We start from the raw sequence: 26,206 nt of genomic DNA, 5'->3' as shown, positions 1-26,206 counted from the left end.
TTACTTTCCAGCTAACTCATATTTTCAATTGAAGGCATTTTGTGATGCTGATTGGGTAGGATGTCCAAACACAAGAAAGTCTTTAACAGACTATTGTGTTTTCTTGGGAAACAGTTTGATTTCATGGAGGTCTAACAAACAAACAATAGTTTCTAGATTTTCTGCTGAGGTAGAATATTGTTCAATGGCAACCACATGTTGTGAGATAACTTGGTTATTCTAGTTGCTTGAAGATTTCAAGACACAACATCATAAAGCAGCTCTACTCTATTGCGAAAATAAGGCAGCTTTGCACATAGTAGCCACCCAGTATTTCATGAAAGAACTAAACACATTAAAGTGGATTGCCACCTGATAAGGAAAAAAAATTCAAGTTGGATTGATAATGACATTCCACATTCCAAGCAATTATCAATTAGCATATATTTTCACAAAGGCCCTTGGTTTGCCAGCTTTCATGAATTTGTTAAAAAGATTAGGTGTGTTGAATGTTTTTAGTGCTTCTATCAAATATCCAGAACCTTTGCAAGACTCACTAGCAGCTCCTACATCAGAAGCAGCCGTGGTCTTGAGGGGTACTGTTAAGAAGAAAGAAGAAATAATGAGAGATTAAATGATGTTGTATTGGAAGATTAGTTGAGCTCGTGCTGGTCACACCGGTTCCATAACATATTAAAGCAACTAATTGACACGTGCCTTAATGTTATTCGTAGATTAGCTTTTCTGTCTGTTAGTTAGGATTTGTAACAGTTTTTTCCACTTCTTTTCATTCTTATCTTTCTTCTGCCCAGTTGTATATAAATTAATGTATTAGTTAAACATACCTTTTCATTCTTGGTTAAGCAATAAGAAGCTTACCATTCAGTCTAGAATTCTCTCTACGATTTAAATATTTTCTGGGGAAATAATCAAATATGGCATGGTTGTTTTGGGTAAAATGTCACAAACTAAATAATTTGGGGGAAAATGTCACAAGCTGAAAATCAAAACCGTTCAAAAGGAAACAAGTGAGTGGGTTTACACATATTCACATCCTCAAACATTCGCAATAAAAGACATAATGGAGAGAGAGGAAGGCAATTTTTTCCCTCCCAGTTACAAATAGGCAAATGCACGAGATACATATACTCCACATTCAGCCATTTAACTCCCTTTTCACACTTAATTCATTCATAACTTACATTTATTCAGCTTCTCACATCTATTCATTTATTGCTTGCACAATTTGAATCATAAACACTAAATAATCTTGAATACGTCATATACGTTGATGAGTACGATGTAAGTAAACCTCTGAACTAATAATCCACTTCAAGTTTGTTTCTAAACAGAATGGCAGCAAGCAATGCTCCCTTATTGGGGAAGAAAATTCCGAAACACACACCATTTTGAGAAATAAAGGCATATAATCCCTCAAGTTATGGTTTCATTGCGTACTTTAACAGGCCAGGAATATGAGTGTTCATAATGTAGTCTTCCCAGTCAATACATTTTGGATCAAAATCTAACAAATGCAAATCGGCATCACTCTCTTTTGCTGCCACTCGAAGCTTTTCAGTGTTGGAATCATCAAAACTGTATTGAATTAAAAAGCCATTATCTGTTGACACATTGATAACACGACTGAAAAATTAAGCATTAAACTAAATAATACCCACCTTCCTGTAAAGAATACATATGGTTTGTAGAGTTCAACCAATCGCATACCAAATGCGACCTTCCTCTTACGATCAATATACATGTCCCGATAGTAGTGGCAAAGCACTTCATTTGCTAACCCTAATACCTTTAAAGATTAAAGTCAGAAAATAAAAATAATGATATTATAGCATAGAGAACACGTAGTGTGTTGAGAGAGAGAGAGAGAGAGAGAGAGAGATTTGTGTTATTTATTTATTTGATATTTTATTGTGTATTTTAATGGTAGAGTCTGGGTTAAATATGTGTTATTTATTTATTGTAAATGGAATTATATATTATTGTATTAGACATTTATTATGATTGTATTTGTATATGAAATTATATATTTTAATTTTTAAAGAAAATACAATATAGAAGATTTTAATGGAGGGTTCAAGTTTAGAATAGAATTTAAATTTGATTAAAAATATAGAGTAGAATAATGTGTAAAACTGTGAGACATCTAAAGCTATATTACAAGGTCCACCAAATGCCAAACTTCAATTTTATATATACAAGAAACAAGGCTTGACCACATTTCTCTGGTGAAAATTAAACATTATATATATATATATATGCGTGCTTCCACACACAACACATATCTTCCTTGATGTTTCAAGTTACCATGGCGAGCCCCATTAATCAAAAATGATATTTTGCACAGTATAATGTTCTCAATTTTTCTATTAAATCTAAAAACAAGTGATAAAGATGTACACTAAGTTTGGGTTGGGAGAGACAAGAGTAGACTATTGGGGAATGGAGAAATGATTTGAGAGGATTTGGAGGGGTTCTCAAACCCTTTTTTTAATCCCTTCAATTTGTGAGAATTTGAAGGGGAAGCAATTCAAGTTTAATTAATTTTATATACTTCCTATTTTGTCCTTAAAATTTCTTAAGTATATAGTTAAATAAACGAATGATATAATTACTAATTTCTTTATGTATTTTCCTTTCCTTTCCTTCCAACTCTACAACATAATTAGAGGATCAACAACATCAAATCTCCTCTCCTCTCTTTTAATTTTTAAAAACATCCAAGTAAGGCAAAAAATATCTACTCTCTCTTTTCACTCTCCTCCGCTCCTCTGTTCAAATTTCAGTAGAGTATAAAGAATTCATTTCAGTGCCTATAAAAATAGGCACCTATCTTAGTGTTTTACACTTTTTTTCCCCATGAATTTGAAAATGAGAAACTATTACTAAATATGGGAACCAAATGCCTTACACTTACATTTTTCATGTATATAATCTTGGTTACCAAGTAAAAAACACACCTTCAACGGCAGTTTATATCGAATAGCCATATATGCATGAAATCGAGCCATACTGCTAAACACTATCCCCTTCCCGACTTTGATTGATTTCCCATTTTTACCAATCCACGGATTTCTAGTGAAGTACCGGAAGAGGAATTCTTTAAGAGTATATAATGTCATTGGATTTCTCAATGAGGAACCAACATGGAAGATGATCTGAGAAGACTTATTTGCATGAGCCACCATGGCCACAATCATAGAATTTACCACCATGTCTGCTGGTATCTGCATGACTTTCAAATTTTCATATTGAATATATACTTATTGAAAAGAGTAAATATGTACAAACACAACCATAGAAGCAAGAGCAACAGATGTGCGTCTACATGTGCTTGCATAAAGAATGAAGAATGAAGAAAGAGTTTAACTCACTATATCTAAGATTGACTTAGGATGGGCTGCAAAGCATTCCAATTTTCCTTTAGCGTAGGCAGAAATTACTCCATCAATGGTTCTGTAACAAGAAAATTAAGTGTAACAATACATGAATCACCCACAAAAAGAAAAAGACAAGAAAAAAAAAATCAATTTAATGTTATTTTCTTGAACCTCAATTACCCAAAATTCTGAGCTTCTATAATTTCATGACAAACTATGATTACCTTGTGCCTTCAATCCAACCTGAAAATGGTTCTTTGTAAGTACTAGTTACCATGGTGGGTCGTATGATGACTAGAGGCAGATTCTGATTAAATTGTCCTAAAAGCATTTCTCCCATTGCCTTCGTATATGTGTAGGTGTTTGACCATCCATATAGTTTTGCCCTAGCAATTAATAAAAAGAAATAAATATAATTAAAAAGAGGGAACAAATAATTAATTTGCTAGAGAATGGCTTCATTATTATTCACAAATTTGAGCAAGAGTAAAACATAGATACAATACCTTAAATATTATTCATTAAATAGGTTTACCCTCATTAAATTTCTACCATCTTCTAATTAATTATCTCTGCAAAGGCGTTAAAAACATCTCCTATAGGTAGGTTTTTTTTCCCTGGTCAATGAGAAAACCTGATGGATTAACTGGATTCTAATGGTTAGTAAATTCCTTCAATAGATCAAAGCTTGAATGTATCTAATGTTTCGTAAATTCTTCTTTACATATATCACCCAAAGACCAGACTACGTACACCTATGGGACCTAAGTTTCCTTCATGATAAACATAACTTTTAATAATATAGTCAGGAAACATAACTTTGTTAGATTCAAGAAAAAGACACTGCTGAACAGGTCATATTATGTTAGATTCTTAAAAACCTTTCAATGCCAAAATCCTTCATGGTGGATATGATTACTTCATTCGTGGCGCCTTGTACTCGTAATCTATCCTGGTATTCCTTCACAAGTTCTTTTTCGGCATTGAAATCTAATTTTGAGGTTCCTTTTAGTGTGTCTCCCATGTAAAATGGGCTCTCTAGTATGTTCCCTTCCTTCTCGCCGCACACATAAGCTATGAAACAACAACAATAGTTCATTGATGAGAGCTCATGTTTTACTATATATTCCAATGACGGATAATTTTGCATTGCAGATGGAACACACACACACACACACACACAAAATAAAAAGAAGAAGAAGAAGAAAAAAGATAGTTCTTTTTGCACTAGCAATCATTACTTGACGTTCAAAATAGCTAATTAGTGTATAAGGGCAGAGTTCAAGTCTACACTGACCGGTTGATACATGGAGAAGCACCTTCAATTTAACACAATTCTGCGCAAAGCTCAAAACATGCAAAGCTCCGTATGTGTTGGTGCCCAATGCAACATCATATCTAAAAGAGGAAACAAAGGAATAGAAAAAGTAAAGAAGATTTATATTTTATCGTATGACTCTTTTGATTACGCACACATTATTCATTGCACCTTTCATCAAATTTCGTTGTAGCAGCAGAATTTAAGACGATGTCTATTTCTTTCCACATCTCTTCTCTCAATATACAACCTTTGATTCCTAAATTCTCGTCACAAATGTCACCAGAGATAGGAGTAACCCTTTCAGAGATAAATGACTCTAGATTTGCGCCCAAGCTGTTTCTTAGTACCATAAATAGGTCCTTTCCTAGTATCTACAAATAAACGAATAAATATGATTGATTAAACACAAGGCTCTTAGAATAGTATAAAAGTACATTAAAGATAAAAAATGTTAAACTTATTGCGCATAAACTATTTTATACAGTCCCAAAATTAGCTGAAATTATGACTTTAAGTCACGATTTTAGTTGTTTTTGAGGTGTGTGTAAAACTATGTAAAATATTTATGTGCAATAAACACTAAAAAAAAAGTATTTGAACCTATTTATTGTGTATAATATTATAATGTAATTAAATCCTAGGAAATTGAATAATTCTTGAATTAAACGAAAGACTAAAATATAAATTAACCAATTAAATTTAGGGTCATTTTTTATTTTATCCTTGATGTTTAAAAGTTTTGATTTAGTTCTCATTTTAGTTTTTAAACATTACAGACCAAATTCAAAATTTTCCTAAACTTAAAAGTGTAATTTATAGTTTAGTCTAAAGGAAATCATGTGTTTTACATGTAAAAACTAAAAACCAATAGTTCTGCGCATTCATTTTATTGCTTATAAAATTAAAAAGAACTAAATAGGTACCTCATTCCGAAAACGTTGTGTAGCAGACTTGTTATCTGAAGTTCTCAAAAGAAGATAGAGTTTTTTCACATTTGGTTGAGCCCTGAGTATTTTCTCCGCAAAAACTGTGTCAATTTATGCAATCAAAGTTATCACTTATCACTAACACCAACATCTTATCACTAACACCAACATCCTTCAATACATGCAGGCACAAAATCGTTAACAAAAAATACAGGTAGGTGGTGCTATATAGTATATACTATAAATTAGTGGAGCCAAGTGGAATACAAGCAACTTGGGTGACGCACGGGTCGTTTATAATTATAGATTTACACAAACATTAATATATATTATATGCCTTTTCAGGGAGAGAGAGAGAACCTTTTGCTAGAAAGCCTGTGGCACCAGTGACTAAAATAGTCTTTGAACGGTTTTAGACCCCTTAAAACACAACCAGATTGGTTAACCTAGATTAATTAGCCAAGTTGTTACTTAGAGACCGTTTGGCCTCAGCGTTTACGATTTGCATTTGCATTTTTTCCTTTTTTTTTTTTTTTTTTTTTTTGCTTTCAGCCGTATAAATTCACCTTTTCAACTGTAAATGCACTGTTTACGGTACTGTGCGGCTACTGTTCAATGAACAGTAGCCGCACTTGTTGACTTTTGTCAATGAACAGTACATTTGTGCACTGTTCACGGACCCACAATTTTCACTTTTCAGCAACTTTTTCATTAAAAATGGGTCCCACGATACTATTCACACATTTAAAAATTATTTTGCTACAGTATTTTCAGTTTTCAGTTTTCAGTTTTCAGCTGCATCCAAACGGGCCCTTAGTCAAATTATGCAATTCTAGGTTAAAGCAATCAAATAATCATATCAAGATATAAAGCAGCGGAAAATAAATGAACACAAGATATGATGACCCAAGAAACCACACGGTAAAAACCTGGGGAGGATTTGACCTAACTATCCTCAAGGTAAACCTGAATCCACTATGCAAAAGAATCGAAGTTCATACAGAAGGACTACAAGCTCCCCGCTTGACTTCCTAATGCTACCCACCAGTAGAACTTACTGACACGACCACGTGCAAGCTTCGAATCCACGAACTCCTTCTTTCTTGGATTCTTCAATCAGCTACAAGCACCCCCGCTTGATATTCTTTAAGCTTCAATGGTAGCAACTAAGTTGATCATCAAGATGTAGATAAGATCTCCAACTTGAAAACCCTAAGTTTTGTGTAAAGGAAAGCTCCTCTAGATCTCACAAGAGATTTACACAAAACAGCAATGTATGAGCAACAATACAACTGGAGCAACCCTCAAAAACGTGGCTAGGGTTTAGTTTATATACCTAGAGTAAAAACATAAAACCCTAAACGTTTAATGAAGTAGGGCTGAGTTGGAAATTCTGCAGAAAAGTCAACCTGTGCGATTTTCGATCGATCGAGTCTATTCTTCGATCGATCGAGCCAGGCCGAAAAGTACTTCTGCAGCCACTCGATTCCAACTTTACAATAATAAACCAACTTTGAGCAAGCCTAAACAAGATTAAATATATTGTTTTGATCATGGTTTGCCAACATTACAAATTAAAGTTCTAAATACATAAAATTCTAAGACCTTAGAACCTAACAATCTTGTTCTCAAAAAATGGAATTATACCTTCCAACTCCACGAGAGAAGAAATTAGAGACGAAAGAGTAAATGATGATGATCTCAAGCAAAAAATAGTTGATTTGATTTCATTGAAGTCGGGTTTGCGAGTTGGACCTTTCTTTTCTTTATGTCTATATTTATTTTTTTATTTTTTTTTTTTTGTTTTGGCACCTTCCTCTCTTGTTTCTTTACTTTTTTGGGTATTCATTAATTGCATTGAAGTACAGTAGGCGAGTTGGACCACAAACCATCAAGTCTACATTATCTGGGTACCTAATTTACATGGCTGTACCGAGTTGTCTACGTCCCTTAATAATTGTAATAAAAATTGGTAGTTTGTAGTTGTTTGTTAGCTCCTTTATAATTATAGGTTTACTTTGTATATAATGTTGGGTTAAAATAGATTGACCCTAGTTAATTAATTTAATTACTAAATTGATTAATTATGTCAAATTACATGTAAATCGTGGAGACACTAACAAATCACAAAATAACTAATATGCAGCGAAAAATAAATTAACACTGTGATTGGTTAATAAACAGGAAAAACCTCTTGCAAGGCAAAAACTCCACCGGATAAATTTAAGGTCACCACTCCCAAGAATTCACAAATCAATAATCAAGTGATTACAAGTATGAGGAATCTTACCACTACCCTGGCCTTTTCCAAAATACCAACTTACAGTTGAACCTTTGCTCCAATACCCAATTAGACTTGATTTTGTAGCAGCCTTCTTTCCTTTGTTGCACAAATCTCCAATTTGTGACCAACTCCTTTGCAGGGATCCCAGTATGTGACTAACTCCAGCAACTTGATTAATTGTTGTTGGATGCAAAGTTCTTCACTTCATAAACGATGAAGATCAGGAAGCATTTGGTTATAAAACCCTAAGGCGCACAAATGCAGTAGCTTCACATAGAGTATATGAGTTCTATGTCTCTGTTTTCATACTTTATGACTTTTAAAATAAGCCATATATTTAACTAGGGTTGTAAGAAGAGAAATTCTAATCATTCAAGTTATCATGGGCCGAATGTTCGATCTAAGATTTCTGAAATCGTAGATCTCGATAAATCGAACTTCTATCAAGCTTGTGTTGAGCATCTCCATTATTCTTCGATAGCAGCATTTGTCGAGTTTTAATGAAATAGTTTTTTTTTTACTTGTTTCTTAGATCAACCTTCATGTCTTTAATGATATCACTTGATATGTTTGTGAAAGTTCACTTAGTGTATAAAACACTTGTGAATGTTTAGACCCTCAAATTCAAATATTCCAAAACAAGCTTATATTCAAACAATGTATGTGCGGAATGATAAATATAAGCTATACCCAAATATGCAAACTACTTTTAAGCCATAATTTAATCACAATACACTAGAAATTAAAAGCAAAGTGTAAGGGATAGAGAGAAGTAAACGCAAGATAACACGGGCACGTGTTATCGAAGAGAAAACCGAAGAACTCGGCGAAAAACCTCTCCGCCGCCTTCCAAGCGGTAAAATGATCTACTAGAAAATCAGTTGAGATACATGAATAGCAATAGACCCTCCAAGCCTAATCTACCCGATGCATTTAAGCCCTCCAAACTTCTTACTCCAACAGGGTTACGCCTAACCTTATCTTCTCTAACTTATTGGATCTCGCAATTAGCCCATTGCATCAACCAAAATGAATTGCTTCTCTCTTAAACTGCTTTCCAAACACCAAGAACCTTCTCACTATTGGAAATATGAATGTATGCAGCAGAAAAATTAACGGATCTACTTCATTCGCAATTGATAACATGTGCCATGTAAGTTTCAAAATATAAGAACAAGAGAGTGTACCTTGGTGTGGCGAATTTCAAAACAAAGATCAGAAGTTATTGAGAACACTTTTAATCTTTACTCCAATTCTACTTGATGCCCAAGAAGTGTGTGGTCTCTCAATCAGTTATATGTGTATGTTTAAGAAGAGAATGAAAGAGTGTCTAACACTCACATACATACCAATTCATGTTCTTACAAAAATTTTGTGTGTTTCTCTCCTTATAACTAATTATCTAATTGGGCTAGCCTTTTAGGTATTTCCAATTGGGCTTTAGTAAATGGCTTGGAGTGGAACCAAAAGGGAACAAATAAAACACTAGCTCCAATGGGCCTTGAGCTTTTCTGTCAACTTTTGACAAGTCTAAAATTATTGTTAATTATATTTAATACCACTATATAAATATAATTACACTAGATCTTATTAATAAATTATATCCCAATACTTTATTGTACATGCAACACTTTCATAAAATATTCGTAATAATACAAAGTCATAAATGTAGACTGCTACTTTGTAAATTACTACATCTTAATCTTTGAGTATCTGGTTTAATCCTATTAAGTTATTCATTATATATTTATGAAATCCAATTTCATAAATATATATATACTTTAGTAATTTCTTACTAAAGTGGTTAAGCCCAACTCTCTAAATAACTGAACCCATTAAACTTATCTCAAGGAAATATTTTATATCTCCGTTAAGAGACTATGAATTCCATTTTGAGAATATATGTTCCATCAACACTAAATGTGGCTGCCCAACATACTGAGAATTTGACCGTTACTTTAAATCTCACTCCTGATATATCAAAGCAACCTACACTTCATGTAAATAGAAGTCGTAAGATTTATTATTCATTTGAAAGTTGTTAAGAGAAAAATAAATCTCATAGTGGTCTAGTTCAATATGTTTTAACTCTTAAAACATATCAATACATCAACTAGAAGTCTTCATTTTTATAATCAAGACAAATCATCTTAGTTGATATGTTATAGTCTTCGCAGATGAAATGCCCAATTTCATCACCGACTACGAATTAAAATTCTGAGTTTATAAAGAACTTGTGACTTATATCTTCTGTGACTAAATCATATAAATCACATACTATGCATCTCATGGACTTTATGATAATATCTGAATATTCATGTTACCATTATTTCAGATAATAATAAAACAAATTTATTAATCACAACATTAAGTTATACATAATGTCATATGTAGTATCATACAATAGAATTTAAGAGCACTAATCCTAACACTCACTATTCTGAATGTAGTGAGGTAAAGATTTGGCTTAAGATCCTTTTATGGGTATGATAATGGAAATGGTGAGAGTAGAGAAATTTGGAGAATCAAATGTATAAGATTGTGGATGAATCAATCTTGTTGTTCTCTGGGATTTCTCTCTCCAAATTCTCTCTAGAAACTCTCTACATTTCGTGGGTATAAGGGTATTTATAGTAGGGTATGAGAAATAATGTGAAAAGTCATTTTTCAGCAAAACAAGATTCACTGGTGAGTCACTCGCGACTGGGATGAGTCACGAGTTCCAGTCGCCAGATAATAGAAAGGCTAGTCTATAATTTATGTCTAGTATTGATCTAGCTGTTCTGACCCTTCAACTTCCTGCATGCTCCACATGTGTGACACATTCTAGCGAGTCACCACTCGCGAGTCAATCGCAAGATTCAGTCACGGGTTGCCTCTTGATTGCACACACTTGATCAATTCTTCACATTCTCTCACACATAACCCTTACATTATTCTCACCTAAATATAGGATTTCTAAATACTGAATTATAAGAAAATTTGGAACAGAAGAAACCCAACACATAGTTGAATAAATTCAACCTTACAATCTCCCCCTTTGGCTATTCCGTGACAAAACCCTAAAAAAGACTCTAGACTTAAAAATGTGAGTTAGGAACAATTGCCAAAATTCACCCACATCTAATTCTAGATCTGTGAAGCTTTTGAACCATACGAACAAGTCTTCTAAAAACAATATCACAAAATGCACTCATTAAGTTCATTGTAAGCGGAAAATTTAGAATGCATATGGAGCAAGCATAATAAGATCAAGCAAGTATGAATATAACAATGAAGTATAACTTGATCATACAAGAACAATCACTATAAATAGTGACTACAATGAACATTCACACGGTGAATGAACATCCGAACATGCAAGCAAATAAGCTCAATGCAAAGTATTAATTGCATGTCCAACACTCAACTGATGCAAGAATACTAAAGCAATTGTATCAAGGATACAAGATCCAACAAGGGCACAAAAGTACTAAAGAAAATGAAAAACATTAACTAAAAGTACTAAGCTACATAAACAAAGGTACATAATAAAGTATAATTTAAATAGCTAAAACATCCAAGTATCCATAACGCAAAATATCCAAGCATTTTAAAACCAAAGTACTAAAACCAATAGAGTACTAAAATAAGGTGCTATGAAAACCATAAAAACTATAAAAATATAAATGTTATGAAAACTATGAAATGTGCTCCCCCTCAAGATAGGCTCCCCTTCAAGAGCTACCCTAATACCACTCCCTCTTTTTTGACCAGAATGGCCAAAGGGCTAAGGCTGGAGTGAAGCTATCAAACTTGGCTGCCAACAAGTTGATTTGATCTTGGATAGCTGCAAGGCTGTTGGAGTGCTCAGTTGCTACATCCCTTAGACCATCAATCCTCTCAAGAATTATCTGGAAAGCATCTGGAGGAATGGATGAAGATGATGATGCTCTGCTCCTACCTCGACCACCACCACATCTTGGAGGAGGTTGTTGTCCTTCCACTTCAGTCTCTATCTCAATAGGAGGTTCATCTTCGGGCTCTTCAGCTTGTACAGCTCCATGAAGTCGAATCCTACTTCTTAGGATTGTTTGAGAGTTTATGGAAGAAGTTGAAGTCATTAGGCTTATGTGTTGTGGAGTCTCCACACATCATTTTCATGAAGGATCCTCATTATAAGACTTGGGAGAACAAGCTTTCCCTTTGAGGTTGCCTTTATAGCTTTGGCAACGATGATATACAAGTGTGTACCAATGTCAATGTAGATTTTCTCACGAACCTCCATGAGGAATATGGCTTTAGCATTGTTGATGGTGGTCAACTTCCTTACCGGATACAAGTTGAACATCATGATATAGGTGAGGCATCTTAAATCTCAAGGAAAGGAGGTTGTGTTGAGGCATCTTCCTTCCGTATAGCCACCAATGCGGAGCTGCACAGACTCTAGAGAGACCATTCTATCCTTGAATGGAATGAACCCTTCATGATCTTGTTCTTCAATTCCAAGTAAAGCATCAATGTCCCCCATGTCAAGAGTGAATGCATGACCTCTAACCCAGCATTCTATGTGATCTTCTTTGAGCGATGTATTTGCATAGAACTCTATGATCAAAGGTTCAGGAAGATCACCAAGGAGTTTTTCCCAGCCTTTCCCTTCAAAACAACTAGGAATGAAGGAATCCTTGAGATCAACAAGATTCACATATCTCTCCTGAATGATAGGAGCAGTTTCGAATTGATGGGAATACCGCTCAAAGTGTTGAGGGGAGCAAAATAGGCTATTGTCAAAGTGCTTTCTCTTGTCACCACGTTGAGTAGTAGATTTTTGTGGAGCCATCTACAAAACATAGTAGTAAATACCACAAAAACAGAGCACAATAGCTGCTAACAAACTTGATTAGTAACAAGTTAGTACCAAAAACAATAAACTATGAATTAAACCCTAAAAATTGAAATTTAAAGAGCAATTCAAACAAAATTGACATGTGAAGATGCTAAACATCAAAGCATGATATAATCATGGCATTAGTCACTCAACATGTCAAAGGATGTGTGCGTGTACATCATATGAAAAAGTGTGCATATAAGGCATGAAAACATGCAAGAGGCAAAGTGTGAAAACACATAATCATTTGATGTTTCAAAACAAGAAAACATGATTATCCCCAAGATTTTTGTACTCAATGGAGTCCAAAAATACACAAAAAACATCTAAAAGACATTTTATCATCAATATGGTATACACAACACAACACAAAATATAGTATAATGCATAAGCATGTAATAAAAACATGTAAAGCGTGTAAAACAAGTATTATACCATCATCCTCAACAAAACCCATACAACAATTTCATCAACAATAACAAAAACTCATGTTCATCAACCATATTTCAATATCTCAACACAAATAACAAATCCATGAAAAATAAGGTTTTAAACTTGAAATAGAGTGAAAAGAAGTGAAAAACCATACCTTTCCTTGGATTTTGAGTGAAGATTGAAGATGAAAATGAAGGTTTTTGGAGTGAAAATGACGGTTTTGAAAGAGGGAGAGGTAGAAAAGGCAGAGAAAAGCACGTGATGCGAGGGAAACTTAAAAGGTTTTGAAAAATTGTCTGAGATTTAGGCACCATACATTTTAATGCAAGTTGTTTTCCCTTTTTCCTAGTCAAATACTAGTATGTGCAACGACTTTTTCAACTCATTATCTCTTTTCGAGATTTGACATTGGTTGAGCTCTTAAACAAAAAACAAAATGAGTGGGAAGAAATATAGGCACAAGTCTACGCATGTCTCAAGATCAACAAAACTATGGACTAATCATTCATGACAAGTTTGAAAATTTATTTACAACAATCTCTTAGATATCAAGATGTTTCCCACAAAAATACAAGTGTAAAGAGAACAAGCTAAGCTCACTAATGCACAACGCCATTAGTATTGAGGTACAAAGCCAAATATGCATGTGACAATATACAACAATGCCAATCAAACTTTTCAGATTTTATACATTTTATGTGTTTTTGAATTTTTGACACAAAGCAAGTAAAGAATGATCAAAAACAAAAACAAACAACCAAAGCTTTTAAACAACAAAAACATGCTTCCAACAAAGTAGTGTGTGCTTTACTCAATTAAGACCAATTCAAGATTGATATGTAAAACACACAACACACATGAGATTCAAGGAATGATACTGACACCAACGGTCTTACGAAGCGATTCGAACTGAGGACCATCGAGAGGTTTGGTGAAGATGTCCGTCTTATGGTTGTTCGTATTGATGAATTCAAGACATATGATTTTATCATCCACCAAATCACAGGTGAAGTGGTAGCAAATCTCTATGTGCTTGGACTTTAAGTGCTGAACAGGATTCTTGGAAAGATTTATGGCACTAGTGTTGTCACAGAACACACTCATTGTTTCTTGAGGAATCTTATAGTCATGAAGAAGTTTCTTTATCCAAAGAAGTTGAGTACAACAACTCCCAGCAGCTATATACTCGGCTTCAACTGTAGATAGAGATACTGAGTTTTATTTCTTATTCATCCTTGATACAAGATTGTTTTCGAGATAGAAACATCTGCCCAAAATGCTCTTTCGATCATCAACACTTCCTGCTCAATCAGCATCGAAGTAACCGGCTAAAAAATCATTAGAGCCCTTTAAGTACCACATACTATACTCGGGAGTGCCATTAATATAGCATATGATTCTCTTCACAACTGTCAAGTGAGACTACTTAGGAGCTGCTTAATAACGACCACATACTCCTACACTAAACGCAATGTCCAGCCTGCTTGCAGTGAGATATAGGAGACTTCCAATGATGCTCCTGTACAAAGTTTGACTTACTTCTACCCCAGAAGAATCAAGACTAAAATTGGTAGATGAACTCATGGGAGTGGAGGCATGCTTTTTGGATTCTAGTCCAAACTTCTTGACAAGATTTCTAGCGTATTTTTCTTGAGAGATGAATATACCATCCTTCCTTTGTTTAACTTGAAGACCTAAGAAAAATGTAAGTTCTCCCACTATACTCATTTCGAACTCCTTCATTTCTTCAAAAAACTCTATAGCACGGGCGTCTATGGTGGCTCCAAATACTATGTCATCAACATACACTTGAGCTACAAGAAGATAGTTCTTATCTTTCTCATCTATCCAAGAGATAATTTATAAGCCAATCATACCATGCTCTAGGTGCTTGTTTCAATCCATAGAGTTCCTTCTTCAATCTCAAAACATGATACGGAAAGTAAGGATCTTGGAAACCTTTGGGTTGTTCAACAAAGACTTTTTCATTTAGGAATCCATTGAGAAAGGCACATTTCATATCCATTTCATAGAGTTTGAAATCCATAATACATGCGATGGAAAAAAGGATGCGAATAGACTCAAGTCTAGCTACAGGAGTAAAGGATTCATCAAAATCTACTCCTTCCACTTAAGTGTAAAGCCACCAATCGAGACTTATTTTTTATTATCTCACCATCCTCATCCATCTTATTTCTGAAAATCTATTTGGTGCTAATGACATGAGCGTCTTTGGGCCTTGGGACAAGTTCCCATACATCATTCCTCGTAAATTGATTTAGTTCTTCATGCATTGAATCTACCCAATTCTCATCTTGAAAAGCTTCTTCTACCCTTTTTGGCTCAAATTGAGCAAGGTAGCAATGATAAGTCACATACTTTGCGATAATTGTGTTCCCCTTTCTAAGATGAAGACCTTCATCTAGAGAACCAATAATATTACTTTCCGGATGATTTTTAACCACTCTAGATGATGGCTTCTTTGAGATGGACACTTCATCATTCTAGGAGATAGGAGGATGGACTTTAGGAAGGGTGAGAGGATTTGAGGATCTAGACAATGATCTTGTCTCCATTCTAGAATTCGCGGGAGTGGATTCTCTTTCCGGTGAACGTTCTTCCACTTTAACATCTTTGGCTTCAATCTCAATGATAGTTTCTTTGGAGCTTGCTCCTTCTCCACTATCATCAATAGCACTTTTGTTATGGCATCATCAATGACCAAATTGATGGACTCCATCACCCTTTTTGTCCTCTTGTTGAAGACTCTATATGCCTAGCTTGTTGTTAAGTACCTGAGAAAGATACCTTCATCACTTTTTGCATCAAATTTTTCAAGGTTTTCCTGATCATTTAGAATGTAACACTTACTCCTATAGACTCGAAAGTATTTCACTTTTGGCTTCTTCCCATTCCAAATTTCATATACAGTCTTCTTTGTTTTCGCTTGGAAGAATATTCTATTGTCAATGTGACATGAGGTGTTCAGGGCTTCTCCCCAAAATTTTTGAGGAATTTGCTTGTTAAGTAGCATAACTCTTGCCATTTCTTGAATCATCTAGTTCTTCCTTTCAACCACCCCAGTTTGATGAGGAGTTTTAGGAGCTAAAAACTCTTTCCTGATCCCATTCTTCTCACAAAAGGATTTAAATCTTGCATTCTTAAACTCCTTGCCATGGTCACTTCTTATCTTGACAATTGTTATACCTTTCTCGTTTTGAAGCCTCTTGCCAAGATTCCCCACCTTCTCACATGCTTTTGATTTCTCTCTAAGAAATTCCACCCATGTGTATCTTGAGAAATCATGGACGATGACCATAATATACCGTTTTCCTCCTAAGCTTTCTATTCTTGTGGGCCCCATTAAATCAACATGGAAAAGCTCTAAGCAACGTGATGTAGAGATCACATTCATCTTTTGATGATTCACCTTTTTTTGTTTTCCCATTTGACAAGCGCTACGAATGGTCTTCTCCACATTTCCAAATTTTGGGAGCCCTACAATAGCTTCAAGTTTGGACACATTTGCCACTTGTTTGAAATTTGCATGGCCAAATATTTGATGCCAAAGTTCCAACTCATCGACTCGAGCACTCCTACAAGAAATATTTGGTGTAAGAACTACTCCATAGCAATTGTCGGTAGTCCTATATCCCTCAAAGACTTGAATCCCTACTTCATTGATGATCACACACCCTTTCTTTGAGAATTGAACAAGAAAATCCTCATCACATATTTGAGTGATGCTCAAGAGATTCGCCTTAAGCCCTTTGATATATAGAACATCTTTCAATAAAGGTAGCCCCAGTCCCTTTGCCAAGAACTTGAGCATGGCTTCCATCCCCAAATGTTACATAGTCACCAACCTTCTCTTTAAGAGACTTAAACAGTGATTTATCTCCTATCATATGACGAGAGCATCCACGATTAAGATACCACAAACAAGAATTGAACACTTTCAAAGAGGTGTGCACAAACAAGCAAGCATGAGATAAGCACTCTTGACCTTTAAAAAAAAATCATCTTCATTTTCTATTCTCTTACTAGATTGAATTCTCTTTTTAAGGTGATCAACTTTGTCAGTCAATGAATTTGACTCACATAAACTATTGTGTAAGACATGGTTCTTGTGTTCAAGATACTTTAGCATGTGAACAAACATTCTAGCATGTTTCTTTGTTTTTAATAACTCTAGGAGTTCATTGTTAGGACAATCTTTAAAAATACTCATAGAGTCATTATAACAAACATTTGTACCACAATTCAACATGACCTTTTCCATAGCTTCATCCATAGCTATAAGGGGTCTAAGATCACACTAAGGATATATAAATCTGTCAAAGTGTACTCGTTTTGATATCAATTGAAAGCTCACTTAGTGTATAAAACACTGGTGAATGTTTAGACCCCCAAATTCAAATATTCCAAAACAAGCTTATATTCAAACAATATATGTGCGGAATGATAAATATAAGCTATACCCAAATATGCAAACTACTCTAAGCCATAATTTAATCACAACAGGGCCGTAATTAAAAGTAAAGAGTAAGGGATAGAGAGAAGTAAACGCAAGATAACACTGGTACATATTATGAAAGAGGAAACCGAAGAACTCGACGAAAAACCTCTCTGCTGCCCTTCAAGCGGTAAAATGATCTACTAGAAAATCATTTGGGATACATGAATAGCAATAGACCCTCTAAGGCTAATCTACTCGATGCACCTAAGCCCTCCAAGCTTCTTGTTCCGACAGGATTACGCCTAACCTTGTCTTCTCTAGCTTACTGGATCTCGCAATTAGCCCATTGCATCAACCAAAATGAATTGCTTCTCAAACACCAAGAACCTTCTCACTGCTCTGAATGTGGTGAGGTAAAGATATGGCTTAAGATCCTCTCATGGGTATGACAATGGAGAATATGAGAGTAGAGGAATTTGGAGAATCAAATGTATAATATTGTGAATGAATCAATCTTGTTGTTCTCTGGGGTTTATCTCTCAAAATTCTCTTTGGAAGCTCTTTACATTTCATGGGTATAAGGGTATTTATAGTAGGGTATGAGAAGGAATGTGAAAAGTCATTTTTCAGTAAAACAGGGTGCACTAGCGAGTCACTCGCAACTGAGATGAGTCACGAGTTCCAGTCACCAGATAATAGAAAGGTCAGTCTGTAATTTTTGTCCTATAGTGATCCAACTGTCTTAACCCTTCAACTTCCTACATGCTCCACATGCATGACACATTCTGGCGAGTCACCACTCGCGAGTTAGTCGAGAGTTACCTTTTGATTGCACATACTTGATCAATTCTTCACACTCTCTCATACACAACCCTTACATTATTCCCACCTAAATACAAGGTTTCTAAATACTGAATTACAAGCAAATTTGGTACGGAATAAAGCCAACACATAGTTGAATAAATTCAACCTTATAGTTTGAACAACATATTACTTGATACATTAAACCCAACTTAGATTTACCTAATTACAAGTAAAGTGAGTTTTGTAAAAGAATTAGCCAATTATATAGAAAATATGACCCTGACACTTATTGTGAAGAGAGAGAGAACCTTTTGCTAGAAAACCTGTGGCAGCAGTGACTAAAATAGTCTTGTTCTCAAAAAACTAGAGTATACCTTCCATGGGACAAGGAAAGAGAGTAGTTGATGGTGTTATGTTCTAAAAGTTTAGAACAATTGGCAAATCATGAACACAAACTTGCCTAGATATAGATTCCTAAGTCTCTATATATGATTAGACAATGCTTAAGGTGCTAAAAGTTAGAATATAAAAATAAGGAAGCTGCAAGTTCAGGAATTCAAAACATGCCAAGTTCAACCAATCAAGAAGAAGGCTCAACCGATCAAGACATGGATCTGCAGAATTTAATTAAAACCCAATAGCTCATTAAGTGCATTAAGTGATTAGAGTTTCATATCTAATTCTCCTAGTGTTTAAAGGAAACCCTAAGGCACATTTTATTATGACTTTGGAGCTTTTTTTTTGAGCTCTAAAAGGTGTTGTGCCTTCTCCGTTCAAAGTCACCACCGGAATTCCATTTACACATCTATAAAACCGGCAGATCTGAAGTTGATGCAACAAGATCATACATAGCTGATGATTTAAAGTTTTGAGTGGGCTCTCAAAGTCACAAACAAGGGTGTTTATGTGCAGCAGATTCAGAATAGAAGAGTCTGTGGATTCAAAGTTGTGTGTGGTCACATGAGTAAGTACTACAAGATGTAGCATTAGATTTAAGATTAAATAATTTGTAAAAACTTCCATTCAATTAGTGAATTGTTACCTTGTGGACTGTTTAGGTTAAATCATCTTCAGGTTTTTTACCTTGAAACTAAATTGTTTCATTAGTTTTCCTGGGTTATCATATCTCTTGTGTTCTTTATTTTTCCGTTGTGCATGATATGATATATTATTGTTTAACCTAAATCTACTTAATTGACCTAAGTAACAAGTGGTATCAAAGTGGGTTCACTTTGATTGGATTAACGCATTACAAAAAATTGGGTCTATAGTGGCGTTCGTGAAACACCACTAAAAGTCCTAAAAATGCCACTATAGGTCCCATTAGGCTATAGTGGCGTTTTTTATAGTGGCACTCATGAAACGACACTAGAAGTCCTAAATATGCCACTATAGGTCCCTTTAGCCTATAGTGGCGTTTTTTATAGTGGCAATTTTGAACATCACTATTGTACCATAACTATAGACTTATAGTGGAATTTATAAAATGCTGCTATAAGCCTTTTTTTTTTTTTTTTAAATGGGCTTTACCAGCGTTTTAAAATGCCATTATAGATCCATTTCCTATAGTGGCATTTATAAAACTCAATACATACGATAAAATATAAATTAAAGAAATAGATATGATCTTATTCTTCCATGATTTATATTCTTATGTGAAGAATTTTTATCATCCGTTGATTGCACAATTTTATTCTTTCACGAAGAATAAATTAATTTCACTTTTTCACAAAAATTAACTTTTAATGCTAAATTGTTTATTTTACCTTGGCTGTTTTAACGATGGAGCTTTGGAGAAGACTTGATGTTTTCCAGTTGTTGTTTGTCGAGTGTTTACATTTTGTGGAAGGACTTTCACTCATCATATGATTTATATTCTTGTTGGGACAATTTGTATCACTTTTCTCGTCAAATGATTTATACTCTCACTTGGGGAATTTGTGCTTGTAGTATAATTTATACTCCCGCTTGGGGAATTTGTATCATTTTGCTCGTCGTATGATTTATACTTCCGCTTGGGGAATTTGAATCATTTTTCTAGTCATATGATTTGTACTCCCACGTGGGGAATTTGTATTATTTTGCTAGCCGTATGATTTATACTCTCGCTTAGGGATTTTTTTATCATTTTCCTAGTCATATGATTTATACTCCTACTTGGGGAATTTGCATCATTTTGCTAGTCGTATGATTTATATTCCCATTTGGGAATTTGTATAATTTTGTATGATTTATACTCCTACTTGGGAATTTGTATCATTTTGGTTGTCATATGATTTATACTTCCATTATGGGAATCTATATCATTTTGCTTGTCGAATGATTTATACTCTCACTTGGGGAGTTTGTATCATTTTGCTCTTCGTATAATTTATACTCGCACTTGGGGAGTTTGTATCATTTGTTGCTGGAAAGATTCCTTGACGCTATGTCATTTTGGACATTCTTTAGGCCATGTTGTTATCTACATTAGGTAACACATAGGCTTGCCAAAATTTAAATGAGAATTTTAGAACAATTCATACATGAGTAATAAGTTTCCAATGGTCTAGTTGGGCCTTTTTCTTATTAGGCCAAAATTCTAATGGGCCTATTACTTTCTTGTAATCATAGAGTTTTTACCTCTATTGTAATTCATCTAGAAGTACATACATTTTTGCTTGAAATCTCACTGGGTATATGAACGGTTTTAGACCCCTTAAAACACACAGATTGCGTAGCCTAGATTAATTAGCCAAGTTGTTACTTAGTCAAATTAAGCAATTCTAGGTTAAAACAATCCAAACAATCATATCAAGATATAATGCAGCGGAAAATAAATAACACAAGATATGATCACCCAGGAAACCACACGGTAAAAACCTGGGGAGGATTTGACCCACCGATCCTCAAGGCTAACCTGAATTCACTATGAAAGAATTNAAGATTCTTGGAAAGATTTATGGCACTAGTGTTGTCACAGAACACACTCATTGTTTCTTGAGGAATCTTATAGTCATGAAGAAGTTTCTTTATCCAAAGAAGTTGAGTACAACAACTCCCAGCAGCTATATACTCGGCTTCAACTGTAGATAGAGATACTGAGTTTTATTTCTTATTCATCCTTGATACAAGATTGTTTTCGAGATAGAAACATCTGCCCAAAATGCTCTTTCGATCATCAACACTTCCTGCTCAATCAGCATCGAAGTAACCGGCTAAAAAATCATTAGAGCCCTTTAAGTACCACATACTATACTCGGGAGTGCCATTAATATAGCATATGATTCTCTTCACAACTGTCAAGTGAGACTACTTAGGAGCTGCTTAATAACGACCACATACTCCTACACTAAACGCAATGTCCAGCCTGCTTGCAGTGAGATATAGGAGACTTCCAATGATGCTCCTGTACAAAGTTTGACTTACTTCTACCCCAGAAGAATCAAGACTAAAATTGGTAGATGAACTCATGGGAGTGGAGGCATGCTTTTTGGATTCTAGTCCAAACTTCTTGACAAGATTTCTAGCGTATTTTTCTTGAGAGATGAATATACCATCCTTCCTTTGTTTAACTTGAAGACCTAAGAAAAATGTAAGTTCTCCCACTATACTCATTTCGAACTCCTTCATTTCTTCAAAAAACTCTATAGCACGGGCGTCTATGGTGGCTCCAAATACTATGTCATCAACATACACTTGAGCTACAAGAAGATAGTTCTTATCTTTCTCATCTATCCAAGAGATAATTTATAAGCCAATCATACCATGCTCTAGGTGCTTGTTTCAATCCATAGAGTTCCTTCTTCAATCTCAAAACATGATACGGAAAGTAAGGATCTTGGAAACCTTTGGGTTGTTCAACAAAGACTTTTTCATTTAGGAATCCATTGAGAAAGGCACATTTCATATCCATTTCATAGAGTTTGAAATCCATAATACATGCGATGGAAAAAAGGATGTGAATAGACTCAAGTCTAGCTACAGGAGTAAAGGATTCATCAAAATCTACTCCTTCCACTTAAGTGTAAAGCCACCAATCAAGACTTATTTTTTATTATCTCACCATCCTCATCCATCTTATTTCTGAAAATCTATTTGGTGCTAATGACATGAGCGTCTTTGGGCCTTGGGACAAGTTCCCATACATCATTCCTCGTAAATTGATTTAGTTCTTCATGAATTGAATCTACCCAATTCTCATCTTGAAAAGCTTCTTCTACCCTTTTTGGCTCAAATTGAGCAAGGTAGCAATGATAAGTCACATACTTTGCGATAATTGTGTTCCCCTTTCTAAGATGAAGACCTTCATCTAGAGAACCAATAATATTACTTTCCGGATGATTTTTAACCACTCTAGATGATGGCTTCTTTGAGATGGACACTTCATCATTCTAGGAGATAGGAGGATGGACTTTAGGAAGGGTGAGAGGATTTGAGGATCTAGACAATGATCTTGTCTCCATTCTAGAATTCGCGGGAGTGGATTCTCTTTCCGGTGAACGTTCTTCCACTTCAACATCTTTGGCTTCAATCTCAATGATAGTTTCTTTGGAGCTTGCTCCTTCTCCACTATCATCAATAGCACTTTTGTTATGGCATCATCAATGACCAAATTGATGGACTCCATCACCCTTTTTGTCCTCTTGTTGAAGACTCTATATGCCTAGCTTGTTGTTAAGTACCTGAGAAAGATACCTTCATCACTTTTTGCATCAAATTTTTCAAGGTTTTCCTGATCATTTAGAATGTAACACTTACTCCTATAGACTCGAAAGTATTTCACTTTTGGCTTCTTCCCATTCCAAATTTCATATACAGTCTTCTTTGTTTTCGCTTGGAAGAATATTCTATTGTCAATGTGACATGAGGTGTTCAGGGCTTCTCCCCAAAATTTTTGAGGAATTTGCTTGTTAAGTAGCATAACTCTTGCCATTTCTTGAATCATCTAGTTCTTCCTTTCAACCACCCCAGTTTGATGAGGAGTTTTAGGAGCTAAAAACTCTTTCCTGATCCCATTCTTCTCACAAAAGGATTTAAATCTTGCATTCTTAAACTCCTTGCCATGGTCACTTCTTATCTTGACAATTGTTATACCTTTCTCGTTTTGAAGCCTCTTGCCAAGATTCCCCACCTTCTCACATGCTTTTGATTTCTCTCTAAGAAATTCCACCCATGTGTATCTTGAGAAATCATGGACGATGACCATAATATACCGTTTTCCTCCTAAGCTTTCTATTCTTGTGGGCCCCATTAAATCAACATGGAAAAGCTCTAAGCAACGTGATGTAGAGATCACATTCATCTTTTGATGATTCACCTTTTTTTGTTTTCCCATTTGACAAGCGCTACGAATGGTCTTCTCCACATTTCCAAATTTTGGGAGCCCTACAATAGCTTCAAGTTTGGACACATTTGCCACTTGTTTGAAATTTGCATGGCCAAATCTTTGATGCCAAAGTTCCAACTCATCGACTCAAGCACTCCTACAAGAAATATTTGGTGTAAGAACTACTCCATAGCAATTGTTGGTAGTCCTATATCCCTCAAAGACTTGAATCCCTACTTCATTGATGATCACACACCCTTTCTTTGAGAATTGAACAAGAAAATCCTCATCACATATTTGAGTGATGCTCAAGAGATTCGCCTTAAGCCCTTTGATATATAGAACATCTTTCAATAAAGGTAGCCCCAGTCCCTTTGCCAAGAACTTGAGCATGGCTTCCATCCCCAAATGTTACATAGTCACCAACCTTCTCTTTAAGAGACTTAAACAGTGATTTATCTCCTATCATATGACGAGAGCATCCACGATTAAGATACCACAAACAAGAATTGAACACTTTCAAAGAGGTGTGCACAAACAAGCAAGCATGAGATAAGCACTCTTGACCTTTAAAAAAAAATCATCTTCATTTTCTATTCTCTTACTAGATTGAATTCTCTTTTTAAGGTGATCAACTTTGTCAGTCAATGAATTTGACTCACATAAACTATTGTGTAAGACATGGTTCTTGTGTTCAAGATACTTTAGCATATGAACAAACATTCTAGCATGTTTCTTTGTTTTTAATAACTCTAGGAGTTCATTGTTAGGACAATCTTTAAAAATACTCATAGAGTCATTATAACAAACATTTGTACCACAATTCAACATGACCTTTTCCATAGCTTCATCCATAGCTATAAGGGGTCTAAGATCACACTAAGGATATATAAATCTGTCAAAGTGTACTCGTTTTGATATCAATTGAAAGCTCACTTAGTGTATAAAACACTGGTGAATGTTTAGACCCCCAAATTCAAATATTCCAAAACAAGCTTATATTCAAACAATATATGTGCGGAATGATAAATATAAGCTATACCCAAATATGCAAACTACTCTAAGCCATAATTTAATCACAACAGGGCCGTAATTAAAAGTAAAGAGTAAGGGATAGAGAGAAGTAAACGCAAGATAACACTGGTACATATTATGAAAGAGGAAACCGAAGAACTCGACGAAAAACCTCTCTGCTGCCCTTCAAGCGGTAAAATGATCTACTAGAAAATCATTTGGGATACATGAATAGCAATAGACCCTCTAAGGCTAATCTACTCGATGCACCTAAGCCCTCCAAGCTTCTTGTTCCGACAGGATTACGCCTAACCTTGTCTTCTCTAGCTTACTGGATCTCGCAATTAGCCCATTGCATCAACCAAAATGAATTGCTTCTCAAACACCAAGAACCTTCTCACTGCTCTGAATGTGGTGAGGTAAAGATATGGCTTAAGATCCTCTCATGGGTATGACAATGGAGAATATGAGAGTAGAGGAATTTGGAGAATCAAATGTATAATATTGTGAATGAATCAATCTTGTTGTTCTCTGGGGTTTATCTCTCAAAATTCTCTTTGGAAGCTCTTTACATTTCATGGGTATAAGGGTATTTATAGTAGGGTATGAGAAGGAATGTGAAAAGTCATTTTTCAGTAAAACAGGGTGCACTAGCGAGTCACTCGCAACTGAGATGAGTCACGAGTTCCAGTCGCCAGATAATAGAAAGGTCAGTCTGTAATTTTTGTCCTATAGTGATCCAACTGTCTTAACCCTTCAACTTCCTACATGCTCCACATGCATGACACATTCTGGCGAGTCACCACTCGCGAGTTAGTCGAGAGTTACCTTTTGATTGCACATACTTGATCAATTCTTCACACTCTCTCATACACAACCCTTACATTATTCCCACCTAAATACAAGGTTTCTAAATACTGAATTACAAGCAAATTTGGTACGGAATAAAGCCAACACATAGTTGAATAAATTCAACCTTATAGTTTGAACAACATATTACTTGATACATTAAACCCAACTTAGATTTACCTAATTACAAGTAAAGTGAGTTTTGTAAAAGAATTAGCCAATTATATAGAAAATATGACCCTGACACTTATTGTGAAGAGAGAGAGAACCTTTTGCTAGAAAACCTGTGGCAGCAGTGACTAAAATAGTCTTGTTCTCAAAAAACTAGAGTATACCTTCCATGGGACAAGGAAAGAGAGTAGTTGATGGTGTTATGTTCTAAAAGTTTAGAACAATTGGCAAATCATGAACACAAACTTGCCTAGATATAGATTCCTAAGTCTCTATATATGATTAGACAATGCTTAAGGTGCTAAAAGTTAGAATATAAAAATAAGGAAGCTGCAAGTTCAGGAATTCAAAACATGCCAAGTTCAACCAATCAAGAAAAAGGCTCAACCGA

General features: G+C 35.0%; 1 protein-coding gene across 1 annotated transcript; it reads right to left on the bottom strand.

Moving 5' to 3' along the window:
- Positions 1 to 1,065: 1,065 nt before the first annotated feature.
- LOC111986148 (alcohol-forming fatty acyl-CoA reductase) lies at positions 1,066 to 23,388 on the bottom strand. The gene is given in 12 exon segments (XM_065762791.1): positions 1,066 to 1,575; positions 1,659 to 1,786; positions 2,958 to 3,224; positions 3,372 to 3,453; positions 3,602 to 3,763; positions 4,259 to 4,451; positions 4,675 to 4,775; positions 4,867 to 5,069; positions 5,622 to 5,725; positions 18,782 to 18,890; positions 21,798 to 22,186; positions 23,151 to 23,388. Coding segments are annotated over 12 exon segments (2,133 nt in total). The 3' UTR covers positions 1,066 to 1,418.
- Positions 23,389 to 26,206: the final 2,818 nt, after the last annotated feature.

Source organism: Quercus suber, unplaced genomic scaffold (genome assembly GCF_002906115.3).
Source record: "Quercus suber isolate HL8 unplaced genomic scaffold, Cork oak 2.0 scaffold_474, whole genome shotgun sequence".
Lineage (NCBI taxonomy): Eukaryota > Viridiplantae > Streptophyta > Magnoliopsida > Fagales > Fagaceae > Quercus > Quercus suber.
This window is presented reverse-complemented; position numbering and strand designations above follow the sequence as displayed.